General features: G+C 48.5%; 1 protein-coding gene across 2 annotated transcripts in view; it reads left to right on the top strand.

Moving 5' to 3' along the window:
* The window catches only part of TRIM44 (tripartite motif containing 44), a 77079-nt gene extending 66320 nt beyond the window's left edge, over positions 1-10759 (top strand). The window contains exons 5-6 of one of the 2 annotated variants that reach the window (XM_029582576.1): positions 764-896; positions 9018-10759. In XM_029582576.1, the coding sequence (XP_029438436.1) occupies positions 764-851 (88 nt within the window). In that variant the 3' untranslated portion in view covers positions 852-896; positions 9018-10759. Of the gene's footprint in view, positions 1-763; positions 897-9014 lie in introns of both variants that reach the window. The other variant, XM_029582575.1, reaches the window with a different exon arrangement.
* Positions 10760-14714: the final 3955 nt, after the last annotated feature.

Genomic DNA, 14714 nt, shown 5'->3' with positions numbered 1-14714 from the left:
CAGACAGAGCATGGGGGAAAACCTTTATTGAATGAGGCCCTTAGATTGTGAACTCCCTAACTCGCCTTGAGCTAGCAATGAAAAGATATGAGTGAAATCCAAACCAATAAAAAAAAAATGCTGGGTGTTTATATATATGAAGTTTAATATATAAAAGTATGAGGTCCAGTTATGTGGGGACTTTTTACAGGATTGTTCTTGGAGGGGTGATGTTATCAAAATCTCTGGCAGGGATGGCTGAAGGGTCACCTGGACTACTATTGCCCTTGCACAGACCCTCTCTCCTTTTCCCCTCGCCCCTCCTCCACTCTCGTTCACTTTCTCCTCTCCCCCTCTCTCGTATTTACCGAGCACATGACAAAGTGGAAAGAAGAAATGATATATGGTAGGTGGGGAACCTGGGTTTTAGGGTCCCTGCTGCTTGTCCACCTCTGTCCTGACCTCTGCATCAGTCCCAGCCAGGCTTAAATGCTGTCACGTTCATTCAGATACTGCAGGCAGCCGCCGCTGCTGGCCGGTTCAGTGAGGAAAGTGATGACCCCTGGGCTGCTGTTTCCTCTTAAATCCTCCTCCACATTTGAGTGCATTGATTGCTTAAACTCTGGTAGTGTGAGATGCACTGCACAGGCAAGTGGCAGACAACCTGGGGGTGAGGAGACGAGAGAGCAGCCCGCGCCACCTCTGGAAGTCGTGCTGGCGGCCACGCGTGGTTCTTCGTGGGACTGGAGTAGCCCCATGACACTTTTCAATTCTCTGTTCACAGGAACGACCGAGCCCCCCCGGATCCTCCCTTCCCGGGGAAGAACCACAGAGGCTTTGAAGACCCTCCCTCAGCTAATGGCCCCTGGTGAAGGACACAGACACGGGCTCATGGGCCCCTACGGGGGACATCTCAGGTATTTGTGCTTCTTTATAAAACAAAAAAAAAGCAAATGGAGTTGCAGCAGGTCACGACCCAACGGGAGCTCCATAGGGCCCCGAAATTACAGGAATGTGCTGACAGAAACATGACAACAGGAAAGGATCTCCGGAAACAGATTTCAAAGTGTAATAAATCTGAGCAATGACTTCCAGTCTTACAAGTCAGGCTAAAAATGATTACAAAGAGAAGGCCTTCGAAGTGCGATGATAAAGAACTCAGTGGTAGGAAAATAAAAGAATTGCTTCTGTGATCTGCCTGAACATTTTCCCTTGGAAGGGCAGCAGAATTGAGAGTTTTTGCCCAGATGTTCAAACAGTCTGAATGCTGGAGGGGCTGATGTGCTAACCGCGCAGGTCTCCGCAGGAATGATCCCAGTGCCGTGAGGATGTTTTTTCTTCTGGTGCCAGTCCATTTGCATAATATGCAGATGGCTTCCAGGGGGACTTCTGGGTGAAAAAATTAGCAGCTTTTTTGCAAAACAATAAAAACAATAAGCTTCACTCTGCCTCCCTAAGGTTGAGCTTTCATGGAAATCGCCCATTTTCACAATTTTCACTCAGTTTGTGCGTAATCGCTAATGAGCTGGTTTGCATGACTTCATAGCTCACTGGCGATTTTGCATAAGTTGTACAAACGGGTTGGCAAGGGGGAGAACATGCGTGTGCACTGAGATACACTTTTGTGCCCGTCTGCAAACCCGTTCACCCTTTACTGCTTCAGCCCCTGCGTGCACAACTGTGCTGCTGGAAGTGGATTCTGGCACAGCTGGGCCCGGGATTGCCCTGGACGGGCCCAGCTGCCACCACGTTTTGCTCATGCATTTTCGCCAGCACTTACGTGGCCATGGGTTTGCATGGATATTTCTAAAGTGGTAGTCCTGAAGCCTCCACAGAGAAATACAAAATCGGCTTGGGCAGGTCCCTTTACCTTCCGCTGCCTCAGGGGGGGATCATTTACCAAACCGTTCTCCCATAGCCTTAGACTGTAAACTCTCTGGGGACAGGGAAACGCCTGCAGTACCTGCATATAATCTGCTTTGAAGTGGCTGAAAGGCCCAAATCAAATAAATAAAATGTAAACCAAGCCAAATCCAGTTTATTCAATTCAAGAGAATATTAATTAAAGCAGTGTATAAGTGGCTGAAGTTATGTGCTGTTCTCCCTTTCCCTCTGCCACCCTCCCGACACACAGCCCACCCCACCCCTGGCAGCAGGAGAGAATAACTGGCCCTTTATCTGCTTTCAGTCCGCCCCCCCCCCGACGCGTTGCACAAAGAACCTCTGTGTCCTCTTGGGAGGGAGGCCTTTAATTCCTCATCTCTAGTGGGTGCTAAGTTCCAGCTGGTGGCCAGATGTGGCTGCTCCCTCCCTCAGGTCGGCAGGACGTGCCTGAATCTGCCCCCCAGGCCAGCGCTGGCTCGTCGCCTTTCACGCCTCAGGCGGACTCTGATTCATGGGGAGCTTTGCCCTCTCGTTCCTGTTTCTGGAGTTCACATTCCTTCTCCTTTCCATGAGCAATCAATGGGGGAGTCCCCTCCTCAGGTTCTCCGCAGTATCTGTGAGTGCACGCTTCGTGCACCGGCAGGCGTGAGATTTAAAAAAGCAAAGTGCCAGATTGTGCCACTGCCCTTTACCTTGTAAAAGAGAAGGCAGCAGCTCAGGGCAGTGGTTCCCTCGTTCCGGGCGAGGTTTTGATGTTTCGCAGCGTCACCCTCAGGCAGGGCTTCACACGCTGGACCTTAGTGAAGACTGGGCAACTTTCTAATTGGTGGATCCCAGGTGGAGGCTGCTTTCTGATTCACTCTTCTGGACAGAAATAAAGAACGACCGTATATATTAAATTATTTATTAAAAATGTATAATCCACCTTTCTCAGTAAAACAAAATATGCAAGGCAATTGCAATGCCATCCAGAGGGATTTTTATTTTCACTTCTCTGAGTGCTTCTGCTTCGTTCTCTGCAGTTAGTGGCACATGAGGGGACTTCTGCCCGGCGAACTCCTACTGCAGCAGCGCTTTCAGGGAGAACGAACGCTCTCGGGATCGAGGGAGGGCCTGCGCGGTCGGCGCCACAGACCCATCGGGGTAAGGCCAGTCAACCTCTCCCTTCCCCCCGCTGAGTCCGTGGGCGACCACGAGGCCTGCCGCGCCGGCCAGACGCCGTTCCATCCGCACTGAATAGAGGGAGATAGACCCGCCTCTAGCAACCTACCGCAGCCAATCGCGAACGGCACAGAGGGCATTTAAAAATCCAGCCGCGCTCAAATCCTGCCTCTTCTGCCCGGCGAACTCCTACTGCAGCAGCGCTTTCAGGGAGAACGAACGCTCTCGGGATCGAGGGAGGGCCTGCGCGGTCGGCGCCACAGACCCATCGGGGTAAGGCCAGTCAACCTCTCCCTTCCCCCCGCTGAGTCCGTGGGCGACCACGAGGCCTGCCGCGCCGGCCAGACGCCGTTCCATCCGCACTGAATAGAGGGAGATAGACCCGCCTCTAGCAACCTACCGCAGCCAATCGCGAACGGCACAGAGGGCATTTAAAAATCCAGCCGCGCTCAAATCCTGCCTCTTCTGCCCGGCGAACTCCTACTGCAGCAGCGCTTTCAGGGAGAACGAACGCTCTCGGGATCGAGGGAGGGCCTGCGCGGTCGGCGCCACAGACCCATCGGGGTAAGGCCAGTCAACCTCTCCCTTCCCCCCGCTGAGTCCGTGGGCGACCACGAGGCCTGCCGCGCCGGCCAGACGCCGTTCCATCCGCACTGAATAGAGGGAGATAGACCCGCCTCTAGCAACCTACCGCAGCCAATCGCGAACGGCACAGAGGGCATTTAAAAATCCAGCCGCGCTCAAATCCTGCCTCTTCTGCCCGGCGAACTCCTACTGCAGCAGCGCTTTCAGGGAGAACGAACGCTCTCGGGATCGAGGGAGGGCCTGCGCGGTCGGCGCCACAGACCCATCGGGGTAAGGCCAGTCAACCTCTCCCTTCCCCCCGCTGAGTCCGTGGGCGACCACGAGGCCTGCCGCGCCGGCCAGACGCCGTTCCATCCGCACTGAATAGAGGGAGATAGACCCGCCTCTAGCAACCTACCGCAGCCAATCGCGAACCGCCGAAGCCAACCTCCAATAGGAACCAGCCTAGAGGGGCTTTAAATTCGATTAAGCCCGGCGCCGCGCGCCTGCGTCGCGCGCCTAAGGAGCGCGACAAAGGGGCCTGCCCCTTTGTCTCGCCCCTTCGTCTCAGCCCCGAGGAAGCCACTATCCCCATCCTCAGAGGAAAATATAACTTATACAAATGCCAACGACCATGGACAAACGGAGTTCTCGGAACGAATAAAGCCAGCACGCACCAACCACTTCCAAACATCTCTACCATTCCTTTCCAGCCAAAATACTGCACCCTTTACAATCTCACCAGAGTCCACCAAGACAAATCAGCATGCTATCCAGCCCTCACAGCATCTACTCCTGCGTTCCAGCATCCACTCCAGCTATTCCAGCATCCACTCCACAGGTTCCAGCATCCACTCCAGCTATTCCAGCATCCACTCCACAGGTTCCAGCATCCTCTTCAGCTGTTCCAGCATCCTCTTCAGTAGTTCCAGCATCCATTCCACAAGTTCCAGCTTCCACTCCAGCTGTTCCAGCATCCATCCTAGCAGATTCTGAACATAACCGGTCACAGACCTTCCTGTTATAACACTAGCAAATCAGCATACAATGACACACTGCCACTCCATCCCCATACTCAAGAGAAAACCCAGAAATAACTCTCCACCAGACCCCATTCAGACACCCAGACAACAAAGACTCATCAACATCATGACATCTCCCATTACACAACTTCTAGGCCTCTCATTATTCACTTTAACCTTATTCAATGCACAGTCACTTTCCAAAAAAATGCACCTTCTCAATGATTACCTCATTGACAACAACCCTGACATATGTGCAATAACAGAAACTTGGTTAAAACCCACGGACATATCATTAACCAACCAATTACCTACACAATCCTTCGACCTCTTCTCAATACCCAGACCAAAAAAGAAAGGAGGAGGAATTCTACTTGCTGCAAAAAAACAACTGGGCATAACCCTACAACTATCTTACGCCACTTCAAATCTTGAATGCTCCATATTCAAATCTCAACATCTACAAATTTTCCTCATCTACGCCACACCAGGAACTCTAGAGGCTAACCCCTCCCCTCTAATAGAGATAATAGCCAAACACCTAAACTCAGACAAACCAACCATCATACTGGGAGACTTCAACATTCACGTGGACTCCATCCCTCAATCTTCTAACTGCGAAACCTTCCTTTCCTCCCTCAGTCATCTTGGATTCTCACAAATAATCAGCGGGCCCACCCACAAAGCAGGTCATACATTAGACCTCATATTTATCAACGATAGCTGGTCCATCCATACCAATCCCACCTGCACACCAATCCCCTGGTCAGACCATCAGATCATAGACACAACCCTCAAAATGAAAAACTCACCACCTCCAAACATCTCCAAAACCACCATTCATTTCAGGAAACCATGCTCTCTGGAGTTACTCTCAGAACACTGCGCCAAAGATCTCAAACAAATAGACCTCTCAGACGCCAACACAGCCACCACCTCATGGATCAAACTCACGAACAAAATAGCGGATCAACTCTGTCCAACCTCCTCAAAAGTAATCCAATCGGCACGAGACAACAGAAAACCATGGTTCACCCCGGAACTCAAAGCCCTAAAACAAAAATTACGAAACAAAGAACAAAGCTGGAGAATCAACCCTACACCCACATCCAGACTGGACTACAAAGCCACACTCAACACCTACAGAAACGCCATACACAAAACAAAAAAGGACTTCTATGCAAAAAGAATTCATAACTTCATCTTCGACTCTAAAGCGTTATTCTCTTACGTATCATCTCTCACCAAACCGACACCACCATCCATTCCAGACCAACTAGCGCTCAGCAAGGCCAACGAATTAGCCACCTACTTCAAAACAAAAATCTCAAACCTCACTAGCTCCCTCACAACCCATCAAACTCTACCAATACCTCATAGCTCATACCAACCCACTCTGAATTCTAGACTAAAGTCATTCGAGCCCACATCCGCCATGGAGATTGAAAATTTACTTAAAAAAATTAAACCATCTGCACATCCATCGGACCCACTCCCTACCAATCTGCTCACTGCCATCCCTAGCACCGTCGCAAAACCTATTGCAGAAATCATCAACACCTCTTTGGCCATGGGCACAGTTCCTAACCAACTAAAACTTGCAATCATCAAACCCCTACTGAAAAAACCAAATGCATCACTAACGGACCCAGCTAACTTCAGACCCATTGCAAACCTGCCCCTGATCTCCAAATTGATGGAAAAAGCCGTAAACAAACAACTTTCCGATTATCTCGAGGAATACAACATTCTCTCCCCTGCACAATATGGTTTTCGAAAATCACTAAGCACAGAGTCTCTTTTGCTTTCTCTCACTGATAATTTACTTTTGAACCTTGAGAAAAAACAATCATTCTTACTGGTCCTACTAGACCTATCCTCAGCGTTCGACACGGTAAATCACTCACAACTCTTGGAACAACTATCAAACATAGGAATTAAAGGCACAGCTCTCAGTTGGTTCAAATCATTCCTATCAAACAGGTTTTACCAGGTCAGAATTAATAACAAGGATTCTAACCCCATCCTATCAGACCAAGGTGTACCTCAAGGTTCTTCCCTCTCTCCCACCCTGTTCAACGTCTACCTCCTCCCCCTCTGCCATCTGCTATCACAGCTTAAACTTACTCATTACCTCTATGCAGACGACATCCAGATCCTCATCCCTATCACAGAATCTATTCAAAAAACCTTCGCCTACTGGGAGAATTGTCTTCAACCAATTAAACAAGTACTCTCCAGCCTGAACCTGATTCTAAACTCCAGCAAAACAGAGTTGCTACTGATTTCACACAACCCGAACACCCACACACCTAACCTGACACAAACCACATCTTTAAACATTGAGCTCTCTGCTGACGTCAGGAATCTAGGAGCATGGCTGGACAATCAACTTAACCTAAAAAAATTCATAAACACAACCACCAGGGACTGCTTCTTTAAACTACAGGTCCTAAAGAAACTAAAGCCACTCCTTCACTTCAATGACTTTCGCCTCGTACTTCAATCCATTATTTTTTCGAAACTTGATTACTGCAACTCAATCTTACTTGGCCTCCCCTCCAACAGCATCAAACCCCTACAGATAGTACAAAATGCCGCAGCCAGAATCCTAACTAACACGAAGAGAAGAGACCATATTACCCCCATCTTGAGCAACCTCCACTGGCTACCCATCAAACAGAGAATCTACCTTATAAATGGGCTCTGACCGACGGCCCGCAAATGCGCAGTAGAGAGCAGCTCTACCGCGCATGTGCGGGCCAGCACGTTGGTCAGAGCCGTGCGTGCCCGAAACAAAAAACATGGCGGTGGGGCCGCAGGAGCGGCGGCGGCCGCGAAGCAGGAGCGGGAGGAGGAGCAGAGGCGAGTGACACCCCCCTCCGAGATCTGCCGGCAGGAGAAGCAGCGCCGCCGCGCGCGAGTGACACCCCTCCCCCGAGATCTGCCGGCAGGAGTGGCAGGAGAAGCAGCGCCGCGCGCGAGTGACACCCCCCCCCCCCCCGAGATCTGCCGGCAGGAGAAGCAGCGCCGCGCGCGATCGCGGGAGTGACACCCCCCCCCCCCCGAGATCTGCCGGCAGGAGCGGGAGGAGAAGGTGGTGAGAGGGAAGGTGAGAGAGAGAGAGGGAGGTGAGAGAGAGAGAGGGAGGGAAGGTGAGAGAGGGGGAGGGAGGTGTGAGAGAGGGGGAGGGAGGTGTGAGAGAGGGGAAGGGAGGTGAGGGAGGGAGGAGGTGAGGGAGGGAGGGGGTGGGGGTGAGAGAGTGAAGGAGGAGGGAGGGGGTGAGAGAGTGAAGGAGGAGGGAGAATGAGGGGGAGGGAGTGGGAAGGAAACGGACCGAGCCCGTTGTTACGGGCTTAACGGCTAGTCCTATATAAAACATTAACCATCATTCATAAAGCAATTCATAACGTCGCACCTATATCTCTACAAACCCAACTTCGTCCACACTTATCTTCCAGACCCATCAGAAGCGCCTACAAAGGCACATTAGCTGCAGCTCCTGCCAAATCAACACTAAGAAAAAGAGCACTCTCCACTGCGGGACCACACCAATGGAATGCGCTCCCACCAGACCTTCGACTCGAATCCAATCTACTAGAGTTCAAAAAAAGGTTAAAAACCTGGCTCTTCAGGCAAGCTTTCCAATAGGCACCTCCTCCTGACTTTCAGATCCAACCATTGCAGGGTATCACCAACACCTTGCCACTTAATTTTCATACCGTAATTGCTTATTCACAATTCTAACAGTCATTATTCACCTTTATATAACCGTCTACTGCAGACCATATTCGCTACTAAAGTTCCTTGTAAAAAAGGTTAAATCTGTTAAACGCTATTGTTACACTCTATGTTATTTGTAATAATGTTCAATGGTTTATTGTTATTGTTCCATGTTCTATGTAAAAAAAACCCAGGTCTAACTTCCCAGACCAGGGCAACCTCTTTCGTTACTTGTAAACCGGACTGATTTGTATTGCATACAGGAATTCCGGTATATAAAAATTTAAAATAAATAAATAAATAAATGTGGTGCCATGTTACAGGCGTTGGTGTCTCTTATAACACTGATTCCTTTCCTAACCAATGGCTCCACGCAGGAATAAGCAGACAGGGAAGCCGTGGCTTTTGCTGCATTTTTGCCCCCAGGCAGTCTGGAGCTGGGAAACGGAATAGTTAACCAGTTAAATGCTGCCTGGCTGGCGTTTTCCTCCCCGTCCACGCTGAGCTCCACAGGATGCAATTGGGGCTTTAACATGGGGGTTCCCGCCATCGCCCCACAACACCTAATGTTGTCCTTATTCTATCCAAGATGTGGCTGTGCTGCTTCTCTTCATTGGTTTCCTGTTCCTCTCTGTGTTCCTCTTAAGTTTACTTCGCTGTCTTTGTTTTGTTTTTTTCCAGCAGCGAGGATGCAACTGAACGTTTCCTCAGGGGTCGGATCCTCCTCGTCCGGGGACCTCTGTACTTCAGGTGTAGATTAAATAATGGCTTACTGGACTCTTTCCTCCTGCGTCAGCTTTGGCTCTCTGGAAGCAGAGTTTATAATCCGTCACAAGACAGCAGTCAGTCGTCAAAATGGTCTGCAGGATGAACCCCTGTTACGTTTCCAGAATCTTCTCTCCCTCATGTCCGGAGCTGCCAAGTTACCCAATTCCAGGAAGGAGATGTTAGGCCAGTCCTGCGTTTCTGACCTTATGGGGCATGCAGTGCTGGTTTGAATGGGTGCAGTCGGGCATGACAGGTGCCACCAGAAGGTCTCCCTCTGGGAGTGGGTAAGCTTGGCAGATGTGAACGCCTCCAGCTGTCCTCCTCTCCCGATCATGTCGGAAGGCCACGGAAGTGGGAGCACCACGGCCCTCACCGGCCCGGACAGAGGTCCATGCTTGGGAAGGAAACCAGCTGTGCCGGAGACCTCGGAGGAAGATTTGGGAGGCTGCGGAGCCGAAGATTTATTTCATGGCATCGGCATCACAAAGGATTGGCGATTTGTGAAAATGATTGCAGACAAATCTGAGCTTTTTACCTTTAGGTAGAGTTAGGGGGCAACAAGCAAAGCTGTAGGTGAGGGTTTCTTGCTGGGCTGGGTAGGTGCAATTTAGGGGGGTGTGGGGGTTGTTTTGCTTGTTTTATGTTGCGCGCTTCTAGATGTTTTTGTAACTCGCTCTGGGCCGCCAGGTCAGGGCAAGGGATCACATTTAAGCAAATAAACGTTTGTGACTGGTTTTCAGGAGTTCTCTCCTCCTCAGATCGGTGGAGAAACAGCGCGGTTCAGTGGGGAGGGGGGAGGGGGAGGGGATGCCAGAGGTGGAAATGTGTAAAGGAAGGAATTTTGGTGAAATGTTCCCTTTCTCTTTTCACTGCTCGTCTTTATTTACTTTTGTTTCCTCCAACGAATAGCAGTGGGAGCTAGAACTGGAAACCCAAGGAAGCTCGGAAGCCAATAGCCGTTCCCTCACTCCCATCCCTTCTTGCTCTACCCCCTACCCCTACTGCTCCTTCTGCCACGTCCTCTTCCCTGTCCTACCCCTGCCCCCTGATTCCCCCCCCCCCGCTGAGGGACCACGATTCCCTTCAGAGCCTGGCACCTGCACGCCCTAAGACCATGGGCATGCCGTCCATAGTGCACAGGCGTCGCCAACTGAGAAAAGCGCAGGGCCGTGCGCCGCCAAGTTCCACTGGAGCCATTGCTCTGGGGCTGGTGCCAGCCGTGGCATTTCCTCCTTCCTGCCTGTGCGGGCCCGGAAGTGGAAGTAGCGTAGCATGGGCCCTTGCAGGCGGGAAGGAGGAAATGGTGTGGCCCCCGCTGCGCACCACCGGGACCTGCAGCACGAGCACGCCGCAGTAAGGAGCAGGGGCAGCAAAACGGTGAGCTATGGGGCCCGTCCAGCGTTAGGGGCAGAAGGGAAGGGGGAGGGTCGCGGGACCCAGCTGTGGCTTGGGGAGCAGCAGGAGGAAGAGCAGAGTTGTGGCCCCCACGGCCTGAAGAAATAGAAAGCTCCCATCGTCGGTGAGAGCTTAATGAGGAGGCTGCTGCTGCGTGTCTTTCTAGTGGGGTGAGAGAGAGCGAGAGAGAGTGTGTGTGTGTGAGCAAGAGGGCAAGTGCGCGTGTGTGAGCATGTGTATGAGAGCAAGAGACTGTGCGAGTGTGTGTGTGCGCAAAAGTGAGAGTGTGTATGAGAGCCAGAGAGTGGGAGCGAAAGTGAGAGTGTGTATGTGAGAGGGAGAGGAGAAAGTTTGTATGCAACAATCCTCTCTCTTTTTCTGCTAATCCAAGATAATCTCATGGCATCTGGAAATCAAACGTTCCCAGGATGGAGAGTGGGGAATTTTTTTAATCCTTGTTTTAATTATTGGATGTTATTTGGGCCTGTTCAATAAAATTATTCAGATATGTGAACATTTTTTCTATGAGTTTTTCCTATCATATGTTTATTAATTTCCCAAACGAACAATAAACAAATACAGTTACAACCCTTCTCATATCAAGTAACAAATTCATCTTTCATTGTGATGTTAGAATAATTCCTGCCTTTTGTTTACCTATCTTAGCAGCAAATTTCCACGAAAACACTGAGAAGTAATTATATTTTGAATTTTGAACGCAGATCATCAGATAAAGAATCAATGTAGGTACCCAAAGTAAGGTCAGTCGTTCTACATGTATGACTGCGATGAGGTATTCTGCTAGCGTGTAGTTTCTGTGTAGGGATCTTTAGAGTCTGGCTTGTTCTGTTTTTCTAACAGGAGGTGTGTTGGTGTTTAGGGCCTGGTGTAATATTTCCAGTGCTGGCATATGTTTTAATTGTAACTCAGTTTCCTCATGGCTTTCTGAGGGCCAAGCCCACTCCCAAAACACATTACAATAGTGCTAATACTATATGGCTTCCAAGTGTCTTTAGGCAGGGTCTTCTGGGTGACCCAACAGTGCATGTAAATATAATAAACATATGATATAAGTAATATTTTTGCCTCGGAAGAATGTACTGTCAGTATCCTTTTTCATGTAAAATCTGTTATTATAAATGCATAATATTTTGTGTGCGAGGGGAGGAGAGAGTGTGTGTAAGATCATAAAGTTCACCTAGGGTGCCTAATACCTTTGCACTGACCCTGGGCCTGACCTGATGCATCTTTGGAGCTTCTCTGGGGTCAAAATGGTGCCGGTCTCAAAGCTGGCTGATGCCATTTCCTTGTATGGCCAATCAACAAAATGACGTCGGCCGGCCCTGAGACTGGTGCCATTTTGATGTGACTATGGTGCCAGTCTCACAGTCAAACAGTGCTATTTTTAAGGAATGTCAATAGGGCAGGAGGCAAGTGGGCATCCCTTCTGCCCCTTTTTCTATGCATGGAATGGGTACATAAGAATATAAAATATGCCACACTGGGTCAGACCAAGGGTCCATTAAGCCCAGTATCCTGTTTCCAACAGTGGCCAATCCAAGTCACAAGTACCTGGCAAGTATACAAACTACTATTGCTTATTAATTACTGTCATAGCAGTTTATAGATTTATCCTCTAGCAATGTATCCAAACCTTTTTTAAACCCAGTTACGCTAACTGCTGTAACCACATTCTCTGGCAATGAATTCCGGAGCTTAACTATGCACTGAGTGAAAAAGAATTTTCTTCGATTTGTTTTAAATGAGCTACTTGCTAACTTCATGGAGTGCCCCTTAGTCCTTGTGTTATCTGAGAGAGTAAATAACCATTTTACATTAACCTGTTCAAGTCCTTTCATGATTTTGTAGACTTCTATCATATCCCCCCTCAGTCGTCTCTTCTCCAAACTGAACAGCCCTAACTTCTTTAGCCTTTCCTCATAGGGCAGCCGTTCCTAAGATAGAACCAAACATTGTGTAACTACAGCAAGGGTTATTTTTCCCTATATGCATCACTTTGCACTTGTCCACATTAAATTTCACCTGCCATTTGGATGCCCAATCTTCTAGTCTCACAAGATCCTCCTGCAATTCATCACAATCCGCTTGAGATTTAACTACTCTACATAATTTTGTGTCATCTGCAAATTTGATTACCTCACTCGTTGCATCCCTTTCCATATCATTTATAAATATATTAAAAAGCACCGGTCCAATACTGATCCCGGAGGCACACCACTGTTTACCTTTTCCCACTGTGAAAACTGACCATTTAATTCCATTTTCTGTTTCCTGACTTTTAACCAACTTTCAATCCACAAAAGGACATCGCATCCTATCCCATCCAAATATACCACATCTACCGGTTCGCACTTGTCCACATGTTTATTCATCCCTTCAAAAAAATGGCGGAGATTTGTGAAGCAAGACTTCCCTTGGGTAAATCCATGTTGGCTGTGTCCCATCAAACCATGTCTATCTAAATGTTTTGTTATTTTGTTCTTTATAACAGTTTCCATGATTTTTCCCAGCACTGAAGTCAGGCTCACTGGTCTATAGTTTCCCGGATCACCCTGGAGCCCTTTTTAAATATTGGGGTTACATTGGTCATCTTCCAGTCTTCAGGTACATCGGATGATTTTAATGATAGGTACAGAGAAGGGCTACCAAAATGATAAGGGGAATGGAACAACTCCCCTATGAGGAAAGACTAAAGAGGTTAGGACTTTTCAGCTTGGAGAAGAGACGACTGAGGGGGGATATGATAGAGGTGTTTAAAATCATGAGAGGTCTAGAACGGGTAGATGTGAATCGGTTATTTACTCTTTCGGATAGTAGAAGGACTAGGGGACACTCCATGAAGTTAGCATGGGGCACATTTAAAACTAATCGGAGAAAGTTCTTTTTTACTCAACGCACAATTAAACTCTGGAATTTGTTGCCAGAGAATGTGGTTAGTGCAGTTAGTATAGCTGTGTTTAAAAAAGGATTGGATAAGTTCTTGGAGGAGAAGTCCATTACCTGCTATTAAGTTCACTTAGAGAATAGCCACTGCCATTAGCAATGGTTACATGGAATAGACTTAGTTTTTGGGTACTTGCCAGGTTCTTATGGCCTGGATTGGCCACTGTTGGAAACAGGATGCTGGGCTTGATGGACCCTTGGTCTGACCCAGCATGGCATTTTCTTATGTTCTTAAATTAATTGAAATAGGTCTGAAATTTCATTTTTTAGTTCCTTTAGAACTCTGGGGTGTATACCATCCGGGCCAGGTGATTTACTACTCTTCAGTTTGTCAATCAGGCCTACCACATCTTCCAGGTTCACCGTGATTTGGTTCAGTTCATCTGAATCATTACCCATGAAAATCTTCTCTAGAATGGGTATCTCCCAAAAATCCTCTGCAGTAAACACTGAAGCAAAGAAATCGTTTAATCTTTCCGCGATAGCCTTGTCTTCTCCAAGTGCCCCTTTAACCCCTTGATCATCCAACGGTCCAACCGACTCCCTCAAAGGTTTTTTTGCTTCGTATATATTTTTTAAAGTTTTTATTATGAGTTTTTGCCTCTATGGCCAACTTCTTTTCAAATTCTCTCTTAGCCTGTCTTATAAATATCTTACATTTAACTTGCCAATACTTAGGATAAAACATATGTTCTTCTGATGGATCCTTCTTCCAGTTTTTGAATGAAGATGTTTTGGCTAAAATATCCTCTTTCAGCTCACCTTTGGTGGGGGCTAGGCCCCTGCTGATGCACCAACTTGGTCAGTCACCTTTTACACTTATCTAAAACTGGCCAGTAGAGGTCCCTTCCAAGCATTAATAAAGCATAATAAAGTAATGTCTCCAGTGAGAAGTTTTTGGGACCAAAAGCATCGCATAGGCCTAGTAGTGCTATGGACAGGATGGAAATATTAAGTAGCATTTTGAGGACTAGGGAGGTCTCCCCCCTCTGTTCAGGTCTGTAATTGCCCATGCCAGGCTGCATACATCAGGGTGCCCACGTGTGCCTCCCTCATACCTTGCGGCAGGCAGCATGTGCCCTCTTCTCGGTTTCAGGCTGTGCTCGGCGTAAGTGACGGAAAACCCATCACCAGGACTTTCCTTGGCTTCCCAACTGGGGCTCCATGCAGCCTGTGAAATTCAGACCTGAGAAATAGTTCTGTAATGATTGCTTTAGAGATCTCGTCGCTGGCTTCAGTGGGTTGTAAAATAAA

The sequence above is a fragment of the Rhinatrema bivittatum genome, chromosome 17 (assembly GCF_901001135.1).
Source record: "Rhinatrema bivittatum chromosome 17, aRhiBiv1.1, whole genome shotgun sequence".
Taxonomy (NCBI): domain Eukaryota; kingdom Metazoa; phylum Chordata; class Amphibia; order Gymnophiona; family Rhinatrematidae; genus Rhinatrema; species Rhinatrema bivittatum.
Note: the sequence above shows the minus strand (reverse complement) of the source record. Positions and strands in the feature narration are given on the sequence as shown.